Source organism: Trifolium pratense, linkage group LG3 (genome assembly GCF_020283565.1).
Source record: "Trifolium pratense cultivar HEN17-A07 linkage group LG3, ARS_RC_1.1, whole genome shotgun sequence".
NCBI classification, from domain to species: Eukaryota; Viridiplantae; Streptophyta; class Magnoliopsida; order Fabales; family Fabaceae; genus Trifolium; species Trifolium pratense.
Genome location: NC_060061.1, coordinates 51,901,077 through 51,922,125, shown reverse-complemented (window position 1 = coordinate 51,922,125; position 21,049 = coordinate 51,901,077). Strand labels below are relative to the sequence as shown.

Genomic DNA, 21,049 nt, shown 5'->3' with positions numbered 1-21,049 from the left:
AGTACCAGCATGTTACAATTAAAATAGTTTGTTCAATCCTTATTGTGAGCTCCTTATATTATGGAAGATTCAGTCTCTACGAGACAAAGAAAATAAGTTAGTAATATGATTAGAAGCTACTAGCCTTATCCAAATTTGGGTTGCATGGATACAATCCCTCAAAACATGGACAATTGTCTCATCATCATTCTCACAAGCACGACAAGTGGGCAAAATCCCATCCACCCATCTACTTCTCCGGTAGTTCGTTAAGAGGCGCTCATGAATAGCGATCACATGAATGTTTAGATTCTAGGAGATCCATTCCAACTTCACAAGTTTTTCCAATTTCCCTCAATGGAAAGATTATTTCCCGCTTAAGGTTTCGAAAATATTAAGTTTAAATAAACATAAATTTTGCTTCTCATTTTAGATTCTTTGTAAATTGTGCTCATAAATTGCCCTTTTTTTTTATAATATAAATTGCATTGTTTTATTAACATATAAAATATATATTATTAAATATACAAGAAAGTTTTATAGAGTAAAAAAAAATTATAGTACATTATGTCCGAATATAAAAGAAACTTTATTTTCTAAATTTATTTAAAATCTAATATATCTAAACTTTATTTTTTAGATTCATTTAGAATTTAATGTATTTAGCCTATATTATAAACTAAATACATTAGATTCTCAATAAATCTAAGACCTAGAATTTCTCTTATATTTACTACAGAAGTGAGGATAAAAAAGTGTTTTCATTGACCAAAAAAAAGTGTTTACATTCTCTGTTGCTCTTATTCAACCTTTCTTCTCCCGTTTGTTCGTTCAGCATATTTTCTTAAAGATCCCATTTTGTTCACAGTCGCACCCTCTACATCAGGTAATTTTAATGTTTTTTCGTTCTTTAATCAATTTCATGATATCAGCTCAAAATATATGAAACTATTGATTTGATTGTACTCAACTTCCTGGATTTTATAATTGGATTCTCATGTTATGAAACTATTTTCTGGATTGTATAATTTTTGCAGTTAGGATGCTCCTGAAAATGATGAATTTGATTAAAATTCTGGTATGTTGGAGTTCCATTATGAGAATTAATGCAATCAATGCCTATTGTCCATTAGGTTTACAACCGGTGAGTTTCATGTCATTTCATTAAATCATTATAGATCAACTTTGATTATACATTGATTGTGCAATGCTGTAAATTTCATTAAATCATTCATTAAATCTTTATTAAATCTTCATCATTATAGATTAGATCCCACTTTGATTATCCATTGATTGTGCAATGCAGTAAGTAATTTTTTTTTTTGACTAAAAAACAATGATATTCATTCATTCGAATTCATAGGGAATACATCAATCGATATCATTAAAAATCTTTCAGAACTAGTGTTTTTTCTTTCTTTTAGAGTCTTAGCATTTGTGTTCTTTCAAAACTTGTGTTCTTTTCTATCACTCCAGATTCATTTCACAAGTGTTTGATCACAAATGAAATAGTTTCAATGATGTGAATTCAAAGTATCTATGTCTTTCAATTTGACTGAATTGCAGGAATTCAAGCAAAATAACATGATAAAAAGTTTCAAGACAATGATAAGAGCATTACATCAATTTTCTTAAAGTCTAACTAGCCATCCCTTTCACCTATCATTAGGCATAGCAAGAAATGCTTCCCTCCAACCGGGATCCATAAATATTTCCAGAGCTTTCATATAGATGTTGTTTGTGACATTTTCGATCTTGTTAAGAACAGTCACACACTCTCAGTAATTGAATAATGTCATTTATACTCCTGGACTTAAACCTCTCCCTTTCAGCTAAAATATCATTTGATTTTGCCTTAGGTTCTTCAGCATGTGCTGCTGGTCTTTTTAGCATTGCCTTAGATTATTCAGCATGTGCTGCTTGTAGTTCCTTATCATCAACTGTGTTTTCATTTGTTGATTCTTGTGTAGATGAACGATGAAATACTCCAGCTTCTGCAACACTTCTGATTTCCAATTACATAAAACTATAGTTTTGGTCAATACTTTTGTTATCATTAGAAGTGGACCAGCATTTTTATGTAAATAATATAAGTATATAGTTGGTGAATACTTCATATTGAACACTAAATCAAACCATAACCCAACTGCAAACATGAAATATTGACCACTAAATAAAGGATGAGTTCCTTGCCGTCAAATAGTGACTGTAGAAGAATCTCAGCCATTGGATCAGATTAATACATTTAAATGAATTTAACAGTGTTAAATCTGTACTGTTCAATTTCAATCCAATGGTCTATATTGCATTGACTGCAGGGAATTTAGGTCCCGAATTAAAACCATACTCGCCAAATATAATTTTGCGGAATTTTTTCACATGGTGTAATAGTTTTAGGTTTCTAATTCTTACCCAAATTTAGTGTGTTCCAAGAGTAAATAGAATTTATGATACATAATTCTAAATTTATAACTTTTGCTTTAGCAGTTCAATTCTACACTAAATAACTTTTAGCTATGGTGATCGACCTGATAGTCATGTTCAGAATTGGTGCAACTTGATAACAGATGATATAAGGAATATAGGATATACAATCCGATAACATCTTAAAATTTAGATGTTGGTTAAGCTCATTCAGTCATTCCTACTTAATCTAAGGAGTAAATACCTAATTTGGTCCTTGAAATTTTATGGTCATATCAATCTAGTCCCCACTTAATCTAAGTCTAAAATGACTTCAGAAATCCCTATTACATGTGCATTTAATTTTTTCGGAGCAAAGAATTTATACACAACACAAATTAGATAATATATCGTAGATTTAATAATAGTCTATGTACGTGCGTCAAAAAAAATAATAGTCTATGTACGAAATGAACAATATAATATCAAATTTGAAAGTTGCAAATCACGTTATCGAAAGAGGGAAACACATGAAAACAGAAAGAATGGTATATTGATTAAATCAGCGAAGAAGAAGAAAAAAAAGTGTATTAGAAGAACCTGATGTCCGACGTCATTAACATAATGTACGGCGGGTGCCGAACCCTTAATGTTGGATCTGTGAATTTCATCCTCGCCATACTGAATTATGCCCACGATGGAATCTGGGATGGAGGACTCGTAGTATCTCTCTAGATTTGGCTGGTCTAGCCAGCATCACAATCACAAGGAGTAGATGAAGACTGATCCTCTAAAGCTCAAGTCAAAGGCAAGTTTGATTCTCTCCTACATGTCTTTCGCTGCAGGTCGATATTGAAAGATCCACATACTTGATTTTTATTGGACATTTATGTATAATTTTTTTTACAATGATGGTCGGTGGCAAATTGATTCTAAAATATATTTACATGTATTTTTTATTACCGTAATAAAATATACAAAATCTTTACGGTATTTTTTATTACAATGTCAACGCCGCAGTTTTCAAGGATCAAAATTCTTATGGAGCGAGCGGACATGTGCTCTCTACCTTACGATTAGAAGCGAAAGCATGAAGTTTGAAGCAAACAATTTTTTTATCACAAAATTTGGATATTTATAGCATTTTCATAAAACTTAAACAAATTTCTTATCACAAAATTTGAATATTTATAGCATTTCCATAAAACTTGACTGTAAGTAAGTGGTTGATAAAATCGCTGATAATTCCAATCCTCAATCATAATTTGGACCTATTATGTATGCTTGTAAAACTTATCTACAATTGTGGCAAACTTTAGAATAAGTTTTATTTGAAGAGAAATCAACAATGTTACTTATATATTAGCACTTAGCAGAGACTCATTGCCTTTTGTTTTTTTGTTTTATTTTTTTGACTAATATCTCATCGTATATTGAAAATTATTTTGTTAAATGAAAGAAGTTAAATTTATTACTGTAATAAAAATACAAGTAAATATATTTTAGAATCAATTTGCCACCGACCATCATTGTAATTTTTTGGGTACATAAATGTCAAATAAAAATCAAGTATCTTCCAATATCGCAGCGAAAGACAGGTAGGGGCAAGAAATCAAACTTGCCTTGACTTAAGCTTTAGAGACTCAATCTTCATCTGGTCCTTGTGATTGTGATTCTGATTAGACCTGCCAGATCTAGAGAGATACAACGAGTCCCCCATCCCAGATTCCATCGTGAGCATAATCCAATATGGCGAGGATGAAATTCACAGATCCAACATCAAGGGCTCAGCGCGCGCCGTACATTATGTTAATGCCGCTGGACATCAGGTTCTTCTAATTCACTTTCTTTTCTTCTTCTTCCTCACTAATTTAATCACTATACCATTCTTTCTGTTTTCATGTCTTTCCCTCTTTCGATAACTGATTTGCAAATTTGATATTATATTGTTCATTTCATACATAGACTATTATTAAATCTACAATATATTATCTAATTTGTGTTGTGTATAAATTCTTTGCTCCGAAAAAATTAAATGCACATGTAATAGGGATTTCTGAAGTCATTTTACACTTAGATTAAGTGGGGACTAGATCGATATGACCATAAAATTTCAAGGACCTGATTAGGTATTTACTCCTTATGTTACAAAGGCAGCTTTGTAGGAATGACTGAATGAGCTAAACCAAAACCTAAATTTTAAGATGTTATAGGATTGTATATCCTATGTTTGTTATATCATCTATTTTTTCATAAACTACATCGACAAGTTTATGAATAATACATAAAAGCTTATTTATTTGCATAAGTTTTTTTTACAAGCTCAAAAATAAGCTAATTCAAACGGGTCCTAAGTTTGGCAAAATTATATTTGGGGGGTATGATTTTATTTCGGGAGCTAGATTCCCTACAGTCAGAAAATGGTGCAGTCAAGCAGACAGTGCAATATAGGCCATTGGATTGAAATCGAACGGTACAAATTTAACACTAATAAATACATTAAAATTTATCCAATGGCTGAGATTCATCCATGGTCACTATTTGACCGCAAGGAAGCCATGTCCTTTATTTAGGAGTCAATATTTCATTTTGCAGCAGGTTATGGTTTGATTTAGTGTTCAATATGAAGTATTCACCAACTATATACTTATATTATTATTGACATAAAAATGCTGGTATTCTAATGATAACAGAAGTATTGACCAACTATATTTTTATGTAATTGGAAATTATGAAGTGATACAGAAGCTGGAGATCATTCATCTACACAAGAATCAACAAATGAAAACACAGTTGATGATAAGGAACTACAAGCAGCACATGCTGAATCATCTAAGGCAGTGGTAAATGGACCAGTAGCACCACATGCTGAAGCATCTAAGGCAAAATCAGATGCTATTTTAGCTGAAAGGGAGAGGTTTAAGTCAAGGAGTGCAAATGACACTTATTCAATTACTGACTGTGTGACTGTTCTTAACGAGATTGAAGATGTCACGGACGACATCTATATGAAAGCTCTGGAAAAATTTATGGATCCTGGTTGGAGGGAAGCATTTCTTGCTATGCCTAATGATAGGAGAAAGGCATGGCTAGTTAGACTTTAAGAAATTTGATGTAATGCTCTTATCATTGTCTTGAAACTTTTTATCATGTTATTTTGCTTGAATTCCTGCAATTCAGTCAACTTGAAAGACAGATATTTTGAATTGCACATCATTGAACAAATGTAATATTTTGTACTTGGTTTTCCTTTGGTGTTTCATGTTTGAATTTTCCAGTATCTAAGTAGTGTATGCTTGTTTTATGAAATGATTTGCTTCTGCAATACTGAAACTATTTCATTTGTGATCAAACACTTCATGAATCTGGCAACAACCAAAGTTTCATCTATAATGATTTGGAAAGCTCTTAACCTTTATGTAAAAAGGTAACATAGCTGAACAATTTAAAGGAAAAAGCCAGAATAATATAGAGTGAAGTTACATGGGAATAATCCCAGTGTGTTAGCACAGTAAATTTAGAAAAAATCGATATTGTTTCACTATTTAGTAGAAACTGCTATTTTGTGATTTGCGATTAGAACACTGTATAATTCTTGGGTTCTGACTTCTGACATATTTTATTTCCTTCATGTTCCTTAATTGTCATTACTTTTTAAGAATGAATGATAAAAAAATACAAAAAAGAAGATCATGAAGAAACTAATGGTGTGGAACTGGACTCTGATGTCATGAAAGTCACTGGCTGCAAACCTGGTGGACAATAGGCATTGCTTGCATTCTCATAATGGAACTCCAACTGACCACACTTTTCATCAAGTTCATCATTTTCAGCCGCATCCTAACCGTAAAGTTATAGATTCATTAAGGTATAACAAATTGCTACATAAATGACAACTGATGTCGACATAATTAGATAAACAATGATAAATTATAAAATCATATTCAGAATGAACTTATTAGTAACCTGTACTATATTATATAATCATCCTTTTACTGATTAAAAATTGCAAGCTAAGTGTACCTTGAGAGAATAATGGTGAAAGGAAGGGAGAAAGCGCATCTTGCAGTACTCATTAAACATCAGTGTGAACAAAAGTAATGGTATGGTTGCTATGGAAGCGGCTGGTTTTAACTTGAGTCCAAATAGGCCAATCATGGTAATCTGCATCAGAATGATTGCAAGGAGAATGTAGTGATGAATGTATGGCCAATATTGTCCGCATGTTTCGTAAGTAGTTTCATACATATCTTGAATCTGCAAAGTTAAGTTTTGTATTGCTTAAGACAACATTCATAGAAGACAATCATAAGTAATGCCAACGACAACAAGTTTGTCTATATGCATGTGTGTGCCTTTGATATCTGACCATATTCAATGTGAAAGGTAATGCTTATCATACAATATGAACAATTTTAGAAAATCATAGAATCTATGGTTTTAAACTGTGGTTGCAGTTGCAGTTATGCTATGAACTTATATTACAGGAAAATGTAGCTGTTGCGGTCGAAATTGCAATTCTGGTGTCAGAGTCCTCAAAATAATCTTTTATATTGCGGCCACAGTTTAAAACCAGGAAAGAATCATATAATATCAAATCTGTAACAAATTTTGTCTATTTGTGTTCCTATGCATGTGAATTTGTTCTTATAGAAGAACAGCATTGAGTGTTTAAAGATACTTATAAACTTACTTGGTTGATATAGACAACATAGCCTAGACAGAAGTAGACAATAAGAAAAGGCAGCAGCAATGGCGCCACTACGGCATACACTAAGCCAATTAGTATTGAGAGAGAGACAAAAGGGATAATTCTAAAATAAGGCAATGAATAAAGATAAGGATTTTTCTCTCTTTGACATCCAATAGTACAGGACATCAAAATATCCCAAATCAATAAGCCAGGTTGAAGAACTTCCAAAGAAAACCCTGATAGTCCATCTGTCAAGATGTATGTCACAAAGAAATCTGCCTGAACAAAAATGTATAGAAGTCAAACTCATTAGCAAAATATTTTAATATAAGCATCTTATTAAGCAGTTTCATTAAGGTCCTGTTTGGATAAAAGATATTATTTAGTGCTTACAGTAAAAAGACTTATCATTTAAGTGCTTATGTATAAATAAAGTTAAACTTTTACTTAAGCTATACGTTATTTTCATAGCTATCAAGGAGAACTTATGAAAATAAATTGAGCCTCAATCATTCATGAAAACTGCTTCAACATTGTTCAAAAATTATGACGCGAATTGGACAAAATATGCAAGGAATGACAGAAATGGAAACAACATACTTGCGCAGAGACGGCTGTAGCAAGTTGACTTGGAATGATTTTAGGATGGCTAATAAATTTTCCGATTGTATCAAAGAGAGATCCTGATAACACACTCACAAAGAACACATTTCCAACTAGAAAGTAGAAAACCATGTTGCAGGCTTTGATCTCTTCCTTACTTCTTGAAACATATCCAGATACTTTAGCCATAGCAAACATTGCAAATGGCACAATGTATATAAATCCTTTAAGTACAACACTCGGAAGATATCCTGTCACTATAGAGCTTAATCCTGGTCTAAAAAATGAACAATATGAAACATGTCGGTTTAAGATAACGAAACAAATACTCTTTTAGCAATAACTTGGATGAACTATTAATAAAAATGTATCCACTAGTTTGAACATTTAATCAAAAGGGAATAAATGTCTAAGAAAAATGTTCAGAATTCTTAATTATCAAAAGGGCTATAGTGTAAGATTCTCACATCAACTGCACAGCCATAGCTGGAGGAAACCATTTCTTCAATTTTTCATATTTCGCTATTCCTTGAACTGCCGTAACTGGTATGGCAAAGAAAATTGTAAGCAATGATGCTGCAATGACAACACCGAGTCTATAAAGTGGAACGACTCTGTAGGATACTCTCAAATTTCTCCATGAAACATCTCTTGGTTCTGGGGCTAGTTCAGTGACCCAAAGAAGTGGATGTGTATGCTGTTGCAACTGAGCTGCTACTGCAGCAGCAGAACGCGACTTGAATGTAACAAAAGCGACAGGCAACTCCTAACACATAAGATAAATCAAGATTCTTTGTTTTCATATTTTATAATCAATCAACAGATAGAACTTTCAATGATTAATTTTTCAAAGAAGGAAAACAGAAATGCAGAAAAGTGGGCAAAGCAGCCGCCATTGCAGTTGCGATGCTGCAGAAACCTATAAAACCTTTATATTGAGGCTGCAATGTTGGTTGTAGACCACAACTTAGAACTATGCATTAAACATAAGCTGTTACCTTTTTCTTGAGCATGTCTTTGCATTGTAACTGGTGAATCTTGTGACAGAGTGCAAGAAGCTTTTCCTCGAGCATATCTACCTTTGAACTTGAAGTCTGTTGTGAAAAGTTCAAGAGTGGCAACTTATTCTTATGTTTCTTGGTCATGGAAGTCTCTCTCAAGTCCTCTATTTTTCTTGCAAGAGACTTGGTCTGGTTCTACATGTAAAAATATAAACAGGGTTATTATCAAATTTGAACAAATTATCACCAAGTAGCATACGAAAATCATGTGTGACAGTTCCAAATCATTAACTATAATAAGGCGCATTGTAGTTCGTACCATCAACTCATCAAGATTTTCAGTATTGTACACCATTTGATAGGAATAGAAAGTGTTTGGATAGTGTTTAGAGAAAAAATGATCAACACAACAGTCGTGTGCCTTGTGTTCAATGCATAATGGAATTTCACGAACTATGATAGTAAATCGATCAGGTCTATGCTTTAAATTTTGAAGTTGTTGAATTCTTCGAATCGAAATTTCTTCATATTCCTGGAGATGAATTGTGCATAAGTGCAATTATAGTACTAACCTGAATGGATAACGAATTCACTGAGCAACATGGTTAATCCAAAATGTCTCTTTTGTTGGCGAAAAGTAAATAATATGCTTCCAAGATGGGTTTCTTGGACAGAAAGTAATGCGAGGAGATATGAAAATAGCTGAAAACTTCACCTTATAAAGTAGGTACATCCCATAGAAAGATATGAAACACAAGCATGCATAATGCACCCAAAGCCTGTTATAACATCATGATACCATATAGATCAGTTTTAATGCTGTGTCCAAACTGTAAATCTAGAATAACACAGTTGCAATCGCGTTACGACAGAATGGTGGTAACATTAGATATGGAAAATAAATAAATCTGACCTTCTAGAACCTCTTCTAACATTGGATATAGTAAAAGAATCCATAGTAGAGTAGCTCATATCACTAACTTCTTTGACACCATCATAATTAATAGGGACAAGTACCACCAACCCAACAAAAGAACACACAGCAAAAAACTTGATGCTACAAATTGAAAAGAAAAAGTAAATGAACAAAATATTGTAACTCAGCCGGAATTTAAATAGAGTAAAAGACTAAAAATAACTTATGAAAAACTTATTTTCATAAGTTGGTTATGATAACTTATGAAAACAGCTTGTAGTATATATGTAAACAATTTAACTTTAATTTGTCTATAAGTGCTTATGCTATAAGTGCTTAATTGAGTTACTTATACAAACACAGCTTACACATACCGAAAAGGCGAAAACTCTATAGTAATCAAACTAAACTATATAAATGAAAACAGAAAATAAGCTATAGCTATATTAAAATTAGGAAGAATGAGAGTGAAAGTTGATCACCCAAATTTGAAGAGTCTAATGATGACAAGAGCATCAAGTCCATTAGATTGAAGGATATCATCTTCAGTGACATGATAAGCTCTAGAAATCCAAGAAATGGAAGGAAGGAAACGATGAAAGGAAGAATCAAAAGGGATATAGTGATGGTGTGAGAGACGGTGTGCATAGTAAATGGAAGCAAGAGATGGTTGCTTTTTGAGGATGGAGAAAAGTGATAGTGTTATGAAAGCTAGTCCTATGTTTATGGCTGCAGAAGCTAAAAGACTATGAGGATTCATGTTTTAACTTTAACTTCACTTTGGAGATTTTGGACACATACACTAGAGGGAAATCAAAGGGACAAGAAGAGTATTTGGATTTTGGTGTGTGTGCCACCTTTGAAAGTACGTGGCAGAGATTGAAATGAAGAGGACATGACTCACTTTGCCTGTGTATTTGCAGGCTATTTTCACACAAATTTTACAACAAAACTTACAACAATTAATGATTAATTACAATCAATGATTGTACTTTTTTTAGAAACATCAATGATTAATAATACTAATGAGGTGTTTAACATAATTTATTACCCATAATTTTTAAGTGCTTAAATATACTCTTTGTTCTATAATAAATGATTCATTTGATCATTTCAAACATATTAAACAAAATGTATAAATGAAAGAAAGAAAATTGTTTTTACTATAGTACTCTTATCAAGTGTTGGTATATTTACAGTTGATAAGGGTACTTTAGTATTATCAGTGAAATATTAGAACTTATGGTTTATAACTTGTATATCAATAATACAGTTCAAATTACAACATTACGCATGAACAAACGTTCGGGTCAAACCAAGGGGCAAAGTCTCACGACTCGCTCCGCTCATTCGACTCTACCCACTTGTCAGTACCTATGAGCCATACTCAAACACATTCATATACTACATCACTCTATAGAACACTATGTTTTGTCCTTAAATAGATATCATTTACACTGCCTTTTAGACAAAGGGTAATTATCTTCATTAAATCTTTCAAAATTAGTATTCTTTTCTTGTAGAGTCTTGGCACTTGTGAATAAGATATTCTCCATTCTGGTTTCTTGTCTGTACACATGAATTCCATACCATTTCACAATTGTCATTCTTCTAAGTCCATGAACAGCTTGTGCCATAAAATGCTCATCTTCACAATCCTCACATGAAACTTCCACATGATTCCAACCATGTTGCTTGAAATAAATTCTAAGGTTGTGATTTTTGATAAATGCTCTTAGATCAAACAGCCACACATGTTCCTTCACAATTGACAAACTAGAACATGGTGATAGTATCGTTTTGTGGCCGTTGATGATTAAACAGAATCTAACTAGAAAATGATGAGGCAAGTTTTCCAACACTCCAAAAACAACAGACACACAAATACTAGGGAATCTCTTGCGAGCATAAAAGGATATCGATCTTTCACTGCTACAATGATCAAACCATTCTGGTATACTTGATCCTGGAAGCATTACAGTTTTTTCCCCGGTTTCATGAAATTCCTGATCACACATAAAACAGTCAAAATTTTATAGAAGCAAATGGATCACAAAACAAACAACTATTTGGTCGTCCTCCGAAGAAGTAGTCTAGTGGTATAAGTTGAGATACTGAAGGAGTCATATGTAGGAGATCCGAAGTTCGATCCTGCTACTAACATTTCCCCCTCCCCTAACAAATATATCACTTTTTTATAGCGAGTAAAATACAAAAGTAATACTCCCTTTGGTCTCATATCATTGAATAACTGATGTATTTGACTTATATTATACATCAGTTATTCAATGAATCTGAAAAGTGAATTTTTGCTTATATATGAGACCGGAGGGAGTATATGTGCAGGGACTAAAAACAAACATACACTACTTGGTACAAAAAATTCGAACATGAAAGATCAAAGAGGAAAACCTGGCTTAATAGTACACTTTGTGACTGGGATGTCAATGATGTGCAGTTCAATGCATCTATTTCTCTCAATTTTGGTGAAATTACTGAGATTTCATGAAGCTGATTGCAGTTTGTCAACAGAAGAGTGTTCAAGTGGATACATTCTTTAATGCATGGTGGAAGGACAGTGAAATTACTGCAAGATATGTCCAAATGTACCATGTTGGAGAAACCACTGAGACATATAAAAAGATGTTCATCTGTTAATTTGCAAGAGCTCAAATACAGATGAATCTTGTTTGGAGAAACAGTGAATTTCAGCGGTCCATTATTATCTTCACATTCAATAGAAATGCCGAACCCTTTACATGAGTCAGCTTGAATTTCTTGAAGTCTTGGTAGTGTAAAAATGCTACCAGGTAGCTTATCAAGCCTAGTACAATCCATCAGAGTTAAAACTTCGAGTCCCGTCACATTTCCAATTGAAATTGGTAATTCCTCTATGGCAGTTTGCCACAAGTTGACATGTCGCAAATTTTCGATCTTGCACAATATTTCTGGGAACCTTGCGAGTTTTGAGCACTCGGAGAAAGAGAGAACTCTAAGAGATGGCAAATTGAATGCGACGGGGATTGTTGTTAGATTAACGCATCCCGTGGCTGTCAGCTCTTGAAGTTTATCAATGAATCCAACAGAATCATGAATTTTAGTAACATTAATACAATTATCAAGATACAATGTCCTCAAGTTTGGGACACCAGACATATCAGGTACTTCTCTTATAAACATACAGTCGGTGAAATCAATACTAATCAAAGACTTCATATCCTGTAAACAAAAACACCAATAACTAGACTATATACATTTGATACTATTATTTGAAATTTACGTTTAAAGTAATATTACATACCTTGAACTTGTTGAAAATGAGACAATTAGAAGGTAGGTTGACAAAATCGGGTGGTAAACAACATGAAGGATATCCACTCCAATCCAGAACTCTTAAGCTATTAGGAAGATGTTGGAGGACTTCTGAATATATCGCGTCCTTAATAATTAGTATTCTCAGGCTTTTCATATCTTTGAAGGCTTTGTCACTCAATTTCTCTACATTTTCTTGCGGTAAGTTGTCCAATATCATGACTTCGATGTTACCATTTCCCTTTCCAAAGAAGAATATATATGTTAACTACAACTGTTCTTTCAAGTTTTGACAGAAAAGAGAAGCGAATGTTGTCAACAAACAAAATTTGGAAATGAGACGTAACATAAAGATTTGTTCCACATATCTTCATTTAAAAACTGGAAAGTAAATAAAACCAATAAAAATATTTCTTACCGCATTTTCATCAAAAACTTGAAGAACATCTTCAGGTAACCATAACCTGCTTCGTTTGCAAGGATTCATCGGTGATTCTTGTTGTACTATATTCATAGCCATGTCTATTATATGATCATGCACCATCAAACTTCCACTGGGAGTGATTGATATGAGGGATCTATCCTTTAGTCTGTCAATACCATATTTTGTATAGAAACCACAAGCAGATAGTATTTCTTTGACATATGAAAATGGCTCTCCAGTGAAGAAACATGCGATGTCAATGAAAATTCTCTTCTCGTGTTCATTCAAACTATTATAACTCACTTCAAGTATACTCTGAGTTTCTTCATTGCAGACTTTTTCATATCTGTCTAATGAAATCTCCCCTTCATCAGTTGAGTTTTCTAACAAATCAGAACCGATAACCTTTAAAACCAACGGAATGCCGTGGGAATAGCTGATTACACGTTCCCAGACTCCTTTATGGTTAAGTCTTTTTGATGCAATGGAACTTAAAAGTTGAAGAGATTCATAATAATCCAAACTAGGTACATCATATATATTTCCAACTCCATGAGAAGTTAGAATATCTTTCTGCCTAGTAGTTATGATAATTCTACTCCCCCAACCAAACCAACTGGGTTCTCCCGCTAAATTCTTCAATTGGTCCAACTTGTCAACACCATCAAGTATCAAAAGAATTCTTTTACTTTGCAAATTTCTGATTAAGATGGAAATTCCTTCATTCTCATTACGCAGCTTGATATTCTCGCCAACCGTATCAGAAAGAATTACCTGTTGTAGATACGCCAATCCATATTTGGTTGAATTTTCTTTGACATCATTGAGAAAACACAGACCTTCAAATTGTTGGCCAATGGAATCATACACAGCTCGTGCCAAAGTAGTTTTGCCTATTCCACCAACACCACAAATTCCTATCACGATGACCTTAGGATCAGGCATTTGCAAACGGTTTAGTATTTTAAATACGCGTGACTCAAGTCCAACTGCATAATCATCAACATGTGAAAGGATCTGTTTTGATGTGCTGCACACCGTATCAGTAATCCTTTTGATAAATTCATATTCATATTCGCATCTGTCAAAGTACAAAATGTTATGAATATCAAACTAAGAAGATGGTAAAGAAGGCAATGGAGGGGTTGAAAGCAATTGATATTAGTTTGTATTAGTGATAGAATATATAGGGTAGAATCTACTTGCCTCATGTAACTATTAACAACTTTAGTTTGGTAGATATAGTGAATTATATTACACTCGAGTCGATTGAGTTAGTTAGAGGTGACATTAATGGCTTGCTTGTATATAACATAGTCTTGAATTGTGTCGAAACATTCATCCTATGGTTACAAGAACCAAAACATGGAGTCACGGTGGTATGCAGCATGAAGTCTGATCATACTTCTAAACAACAAAACATGGAGTCTTGTACCTATATGGTTTGAACTTTGAAGCGAAGCCCCAAGGGGCTTTGGTATGAATGCCTCACAACAATTACTGCAAACTCAGTAGAGCAAGTGGCGATACCCTTCCAGACCCTCGCCATAATCGCCCTATTCCAGGTGAATTGCAAATATGTAGCAATCACATGACTGGATATTTCATTCAGTGAAAACAAGGTTTGCCAACTCATTGCATGTACCCTTAAATCGCATTGGAAATCACTCAAACACATTTTCTTAGATAAATTAAAGGGTCGATCAATGATGGATTACTCCTCCAATCAGAACAACCTGATTCTCCATCAATTCCTAATGTGAACCAAATTAGGCTACACTACACACCAAGATAACTAGATATAGTTGTTACAAAACAATAACTAATACTACTTTGAAAACAAAAAATAAAAAGAACCACAAAAAATTCTTAAAAAGGATGAGTAAATAATTAAGGCTCCGTTTGGAGTGACTTATTTTTGAGCTTATGCAAAACAGCTTATACAAATAAATAAACTTTTGTATTATTCATATGTTTGTCAATATAGTTTATGAAAAAACAGCTTATGAAGATACAATTTTCGTTAGAGAGAACTTATGGGTTAACATAAAAACTTATTTATTTGTAAAAGCTGTTTTTCATAAGTTCAAAAATAAGTCAATCCAACCGGAAGAAAAGAGGACATACCCATCTATAAAACACCACCCTGCCAGATTGGCAGCTTCACGTAAAGCGAACCTCCAACCTTGCACTTCTTCCTTCATTTTCTCCTCATGCTTAGCCAATTGTTGTCCATAACTCCCCGTCTGATTTCGAACCTCCGATGGATCAACGTTGTAAAACACTGGAAACACCACTAGTTCCTTGTCTTTGAAACATCCAATGATTTTGGCAAGTTCTTGAAGACACCATTTTGAGGATGCATAGTTTTTGGAGAAAACAATTATGGCCATTCTAGACTCATCAATTGCTTTGAAAATAGTTGGTGAAATTTGTTCTCCTCTCAATATCATTTCATCATCGATGAAAGTTTTGATTCTTTTTTGGTGTAAAGCATGGTAGAGATTTCCAGTGAAACCATAGCGAGTATCCTCTCCTCTGAAACTGAGGAAAACATCATAAGTACAAACTCTCTTGGAAGAAGGAAACATTGCTCGTTGTTGCTCCATTTTTCAAACACACACACTATCTTGTGTGTTGAACGTTAGAAGAAACAACCTTAAATTTTGCAAGAGAGTTGGTTGTGTTTAAAAATGTTGAGTTGAGTATAAAAGCCACTGAAACTACTTCGCAGAAGTTTCAAGGAAAGAGTTATGGTTCTTTCTTCGATCATCAAAAAGTGCCAAGTGTGTGGCCTCATGTGAAGCCCCAATACTTCAAAAATGGCGAATTATCGTGTCCAATACTTTCAAATACTCGTATCAGAGAAGTATCGGCAATTAATATTATTATTTTTTAAAATATAACTGATAAGTGTCAGATACTTCTCCGATACACGTATCGGAAAAGTATCGAGCAATTAATTCTCTTTGATTATTAAAACGTAGGAGATGAGACCAATACAATTTGTGTTTTCTTTTAAGTATTGAATGTTAAAGTATGATGTTATTTTTGAGATGTGAATAGCCATCTATTCCTTTTTGGGTACTACTTAACTTAAATATGTAATTGTCACTTGTTTTGTTCTTTTTGAGTAATTTAAATGTTAATTTTTTATAATTATCGATTTTAGTTATGTTTATATATTGTGCATTTATATATTTAATTTTAAATTTAACTTTTAAATAATGTATCCCGCCGTATCGTATCAGAAATTTTGAAAATTTTTCTATATCGCCATATCAATATTGTATCGTATCGGTATCGTATCTCGTATCCGAACTTCATAGGTGGCCCCCAATTAATGACAATAAATTAGTTAAAAATATTTCAATTCAAACAGATAGATCCTAGTTAGAGTAGACCTCATATAACTAACAAGTTTAGCTAGCTAGTTAGTTATAGAGAAGTTTGAATTCTGAAACACTAGGTTAATTGAGTTTGTTAGAGAATACATCAATGGCTTGCTTACACTACCTTTGGTCTTTATTATAAATAAAGTTTACTTTTTACATTTATCGGTTGTTAGTTGTTACTTGTTACTTGTTACAATGAATCTAAAAGACAACTATTTTCTTATAGTAATAAGGATTGAAGGAGTATATAGCCTAACCCTCCAAATATTTTAAGGGATTTATTGAGTTAGGTTTTAATTTTCTCAAATTCGATGAATACATAAACAAAGTTTATGATCCATCTTCAATTAAACGGGTTATGATCCAAAGTTTATTATTATCCAAGCAAGTGATATTGAGAAAATAAAGTTATCCACTAAGTATATAAAAGTGGTGCACTAAGCAATCAAAAAACATCACTATCTCTTATTTATTTTACATTTTCCTTGTAATAATCCAGTCTCACTATTATCATAATTAGTGACTGAAATCTTTTTACTTTGTTAGGAGTTACTTTGTGATTATTACATCATCATAAGTCATTTCTATATAAAAGAGTCATGTAACTCTTGCCAAAAAAAAGTTTTTGATTGGGTCAAAATAGGAGAGTTATTCTCGTTGGTTCTCTGAACCCTATTTTTAGTTTATCGACTTGCCGTGACGCTAATTGTATTGTACCATCTCAACTCTTGCTTTTGTCCCGATCGCTCTGCGATTTTCATGTGCTCCATATTAAAAAAATTTCATATTATACATTCAATTAACTTAAAAAAGTAAAAACTGATGTAACCAAAAAAAACAAAAAAAAAAGTAAAAACTGTAAAAAAAAAAAAAAACTTAAAAAAGTAACAAATGACTATTATAAGGGCAAAATTACACTACAGGTCCTTTATCTTATTTTTTTGTAACATTTTGGTCCTTTATCTTTTTTTTGTAACACTTTGGTCCTTTATCTTTTATTTGTAACACTTTAGTCCTTTATGTTTTTTATTTGTAACACTTTAGTCCCCTTTTTTGTAACAGTTTGGTCCTTTATCTTTTGTTATTTGTAACATGTTGGTCCTTTATTTTTTATAAATAAATAACATAAGGACCAAAGTGTTACAAAAAAAAAGATAAAGGACCAAATTGTTACAAAAAAAAGATAAAGGACCAAACTGTTACAAAAAAATAAGATAAAGGACTTGTAATGTAATTTTGCCCTATTATAAGCATTTATTTGATTTCATTGAATTTTTATATTGTTCGGTCCTTATTATAAATAAAAAATGACTTTTATATTCATTAAAAATCTGATTTATTATGTACCAAAAAAAAAATCTGATTTATTAGATCTAAAATATAGATTAGATAAAGGACCGGTTTAGATTTGATTTATTTTTAAACTTATAAAAATAATTTATGCAAATAAATAAATAGTTTAATTGTAATTTCGGTTCCCCTATTTTTAAATTTTTTGAAGTTTTGGTTCCCTATTTTAAAATCCAACTTTTAAGCCCGCTATTTCAATTTTTTTTACTTTTGATCCTCCACTTCAATTTGGACTTTGGAGTCAATTTTTTTATTTTTTTTTATAAGAAATTTTGGAGTCAATTTTGATGATATGGTCAAATCAATTATGATGGGACAAATGACATATAGATAAATCAAAGTACACATGTCTTTATTATTTAATTTAATTTTTAGAAAATATTATAAAATATTTACATTCATTAAAATGTTATTTACCTCAATAAACTTATGATATAGTAATACATTAAATATGTTGTGATATATTCGTTATTGAAATTGAATTAAATAATAAAAGCCAACAATCCTCGTATTTGCTACTTAGGTAGCACATACAACCCAAAAACAACTAACCAAATTTATTTTTTATAACATTTACTACTTAAATATTAAATAACGAACATAATTTTTTTAAAAAAAAAATATTTTTATAACATCTACTTAGATGTAGGTGGTGCAAAAGAAATCTTATTTTGCTTCCAATTTTAATAAGACCTTTAACTTTTTCTACTTGTCTTTTTCTTTTTCCCACAATTGGCATGTGGTCTTCTTCGTTGAATCTTTCTTTCTCTTTATTAATATATTAATATCATCAGCACTACGTAATGCATAACATCAGCTTGATTATAATATTAAAAGCCCCCAATCTCGAATTTAATTCGCCACTTTTGTATTATTGGGGCACACACACCATTCTCATTTCTATATAACCACCTTAATATCCTCTTCTTTTCCAAATCACAAATCTCACTAATTCACAAACACATTAGTATTAGTACTAATTCACAAACAAAACAATATGTCTGGTCTCATTAAGGTTGTTGCACTTTCTGGTTCTCTCCGTAAAGCTTCTTACAACACTGGTCTCATCCGTTCTGGTTCGTTCCTTACTCTTTTTCTTTAACGGAATTATAAATACCACGTGAAACTCGCACATTTAAATAGGACATGTCATATATCCGGTCTAATAATTTTAGCATTTGTCAGTTAAGTTAGGACTTACGGATCGGTTTCTACTTTTTACAACACACTTTTATTTTCTTTTAATTTGATTGATATATTGATTGTTTTATTTTTTTTAATTTGATTTTAATTATTAATATTGATTTTTGAGGGTAGCTATTGAGCTGAGCAAAAGTGTGGTTGAGGGTGTTGAAGTTGAATATGTTGATATTTCAAACCTACCATTGTTGAATACTGATCTTGAGAAAGAAGGGACTTATCCAGCTGAAGTTGAAGCCTTTCGTCAAAAGATTCTTGGAGCTGATAGCTTTCTCTTTGCTTCTCCAGAATATAATTACTCTGTCTCAGGTAATAAACAATAAAACATCATGTTCATGTGGGGTATTATTGTCTTTTTCTTTTCAACCTTTGACAATCAAACTTATCAAAGTGCTATTCGATGTGTCATATTCTGTTTTGTTTCTTTTCTTCTTCTTTTTTGTTCCTTTAACTTTTATCATGAACAAACAGCAAAATGAACAATCTGTTTTAAACTTTTATTTAATTTATAAAATGGTTTTTATTTAAAAAAAAATTGTTTACAATATTCAACGAGCATTGAACCTAATATCTCATGCGTACTACTTAAACCCCTCACCACTAGACTAAATCCAATAGTTTAATTTATAAAATGGTTTTGTGGTGTGTATGATTTAGTTTTAAGCAAGACTTAGTATATGTGAATACTTTGTAGTGATTGGTAGGATTCTTCACAAGATTCTAACTATTGCTTGAAAATTACAACACGAATTTCCGGCTGTCATTGACTGCACACATTCACGTAGTAATGAGATTTTTTACCGTTCGATATGGATGATAAGAAAAATAAGAATGTCAAAGGCATTTTGTTCATAACTCGGACTAAATACATTGATTTATTTTTTTTAACCATTTTGTTTATATTTCATTATAAATAGAATAATATAACGTCCTCATGAACTTAGCTCAGTTGATAAGAGACGTTACATTTCATATAAAAGGCCGATTTGATCTTGTAATAGCATTAACCATGTGTTTTTCCATCATCACATAATATGGATCTCACTTTAAACAACTAAGTAAATTATCTCAAATGTTGACTTAAAAACCATATAGCTAATATTTTCGGACAAATTCATGATAAATCATGATTTTTCTAAAATACATTCTCGTAATTTTGTCACCAACTATTCCAAAATATTTTTCTCACTTTAGTGAACTCAAATGCATATTTGGTTATTTATAAAAACAAATAATCTTCTTTTTTGTAATTAATTATTGTCTTTGTTTTAGCTCCACTAAAGAATGCAATTGATTGGGCTTCAAGACCACCAAATGTTTGGGCTCGTAAACCTGCTGCGATAGTGAGTGTTGGAGGAGGACATGGTGGCGCAAAATCACATTATCATCTCCGTCAAATTGGAGTTTTCATCGATCTTCATTTCATTAATAAACCCGAGTTTTTCCTAAATGCATTCCAACCTCCGGCAAAATTTAACGGTGACGGTGACTTAATCGATGAAGATGCCAGAAATAAGTTGAAGGAAATTCTTTTGTCCTTGAAGGCATTCACCCTTCAACTTCAAGGCAAAAATTGAAACAATTATCAGTAACTTTAATTGTTTGAAATACATCAAGCTTTGGATGTTAAGAAAGATTTGGATTTTAGCATAAGTTGATGTTATTTGTTTTTTATTTACAATTGAAATTTTTATTTATATTGCTTTGTCTTGTTTTAATAAACATGTTATGTTGAAGTGAGTTAAAATTCCATGCATTATGAAATAGTAGTCT

The 21,049-nt window shown here is 32.2% G+C and overlaps 3 protein-coding genes and 1 long non-coding RNA gene across 5 annotated transcripts; 2 read left to right on the top strand and 2 right to left on the bottom strand.

Moving 5' to 3' along the window:
• Positions 1 to 734: 734 nt before the first annotated feature.
• On the top strand, positions 735 to 6,169 carry LOC123913239. 2 transcript variants are annotated; one of them, XR_006811607.1, is made up of 3 exons: positions 735 to 865; positions 1,017 to 1,123; positions 6,042 to 6,169. It is a non-coding gene; the product is annotated as an uncharacterized LOC123913239 (long non-coding RNA). The 2 variants fall into 2 exon arrangements; XR_006811606.1 differs by lacking the exon at positions 6,042 to 6,169 and adding an exon at positions 5,120 to 5,882.
• On the bottom strand, positions 6,073 to 10,355 carry LOC123913237 (CSC1-like protein At3g54510). The gene is made up of 10 exons (XM_045963890.1): positions 10,078 to 10,355; positions 9,575 to 9,736; positions 9,395 to 9,461; positions 8,999 to 9,211; positions 8,677 to 8,874; positions 8,146 to 8,444; positions 7,676 to 7,955; positions 7,076 to 7,354; positions 6,406 to 6,639; positions 6,073 to 6,222 (listed from the first exon to the last, which is right to left on the bottom strand). Exons 1-10 carry the CDS (start codon positions 10,353 to 10,355, stop codon positions 6,073 to 6,075), a joined length of 2,160 nt encoding a protein of 719 aa, XP_045819846.1.
• Positions 10,356 to 10,557: 202 nt separating this feature from the next.
• LOC123913234 (disease resistance protein RUN1-like) lies at positions 10,558 to 16,032 on the bottom strand. The gene is made up of 5 exons (XM_045963885.1): positions 15,459 to 16,032; positions 13,326 to 14,412; positions 12,897 to 13,148; positions 12,008 to 12,814; positions 10,558 to 11,601 (listed from the first exon to the last, which is right to left on the bottom strand). Exons 1-5 carry the CDS (start codon positions 15,938 to 15,940, stop codon positions 11,044 to 11,046), a joined length of 3,186 nt encoding a protein of 1,061 aa, XP_045819841.1. The 5' UTR covers positions 15,941 to 16,032; the 3' UTR covers positions 10,558 to 11,043.
• A 2,914-nt stretch (positions 16,033 to 18,946) lies between these two features.
• LOC123913231 (NADPH:quinone oxidoreductase-like) lies at positions 18,947 to 20,973 on the top strand. The gene is made up of 3 exons (XM_045963881.1): positions 18,947 to 19,152; positions 19,394 to 19,585; positions 20,549 to 20,973. Exons 1-3 carry the CDS (start codon positions 19,074 to 19,076, stop codon positions 20,851 to 20,853), a joined length of 576 nt encoding a protein of 191 aa, XP_045819837.1. The 5' UTR covers positions 18,947 to 19,073; the 3' UTR covers positions 20,854 to 20,973.
• Positions 20,974 to 21,049: the final 76 nt, after the last annotated feature.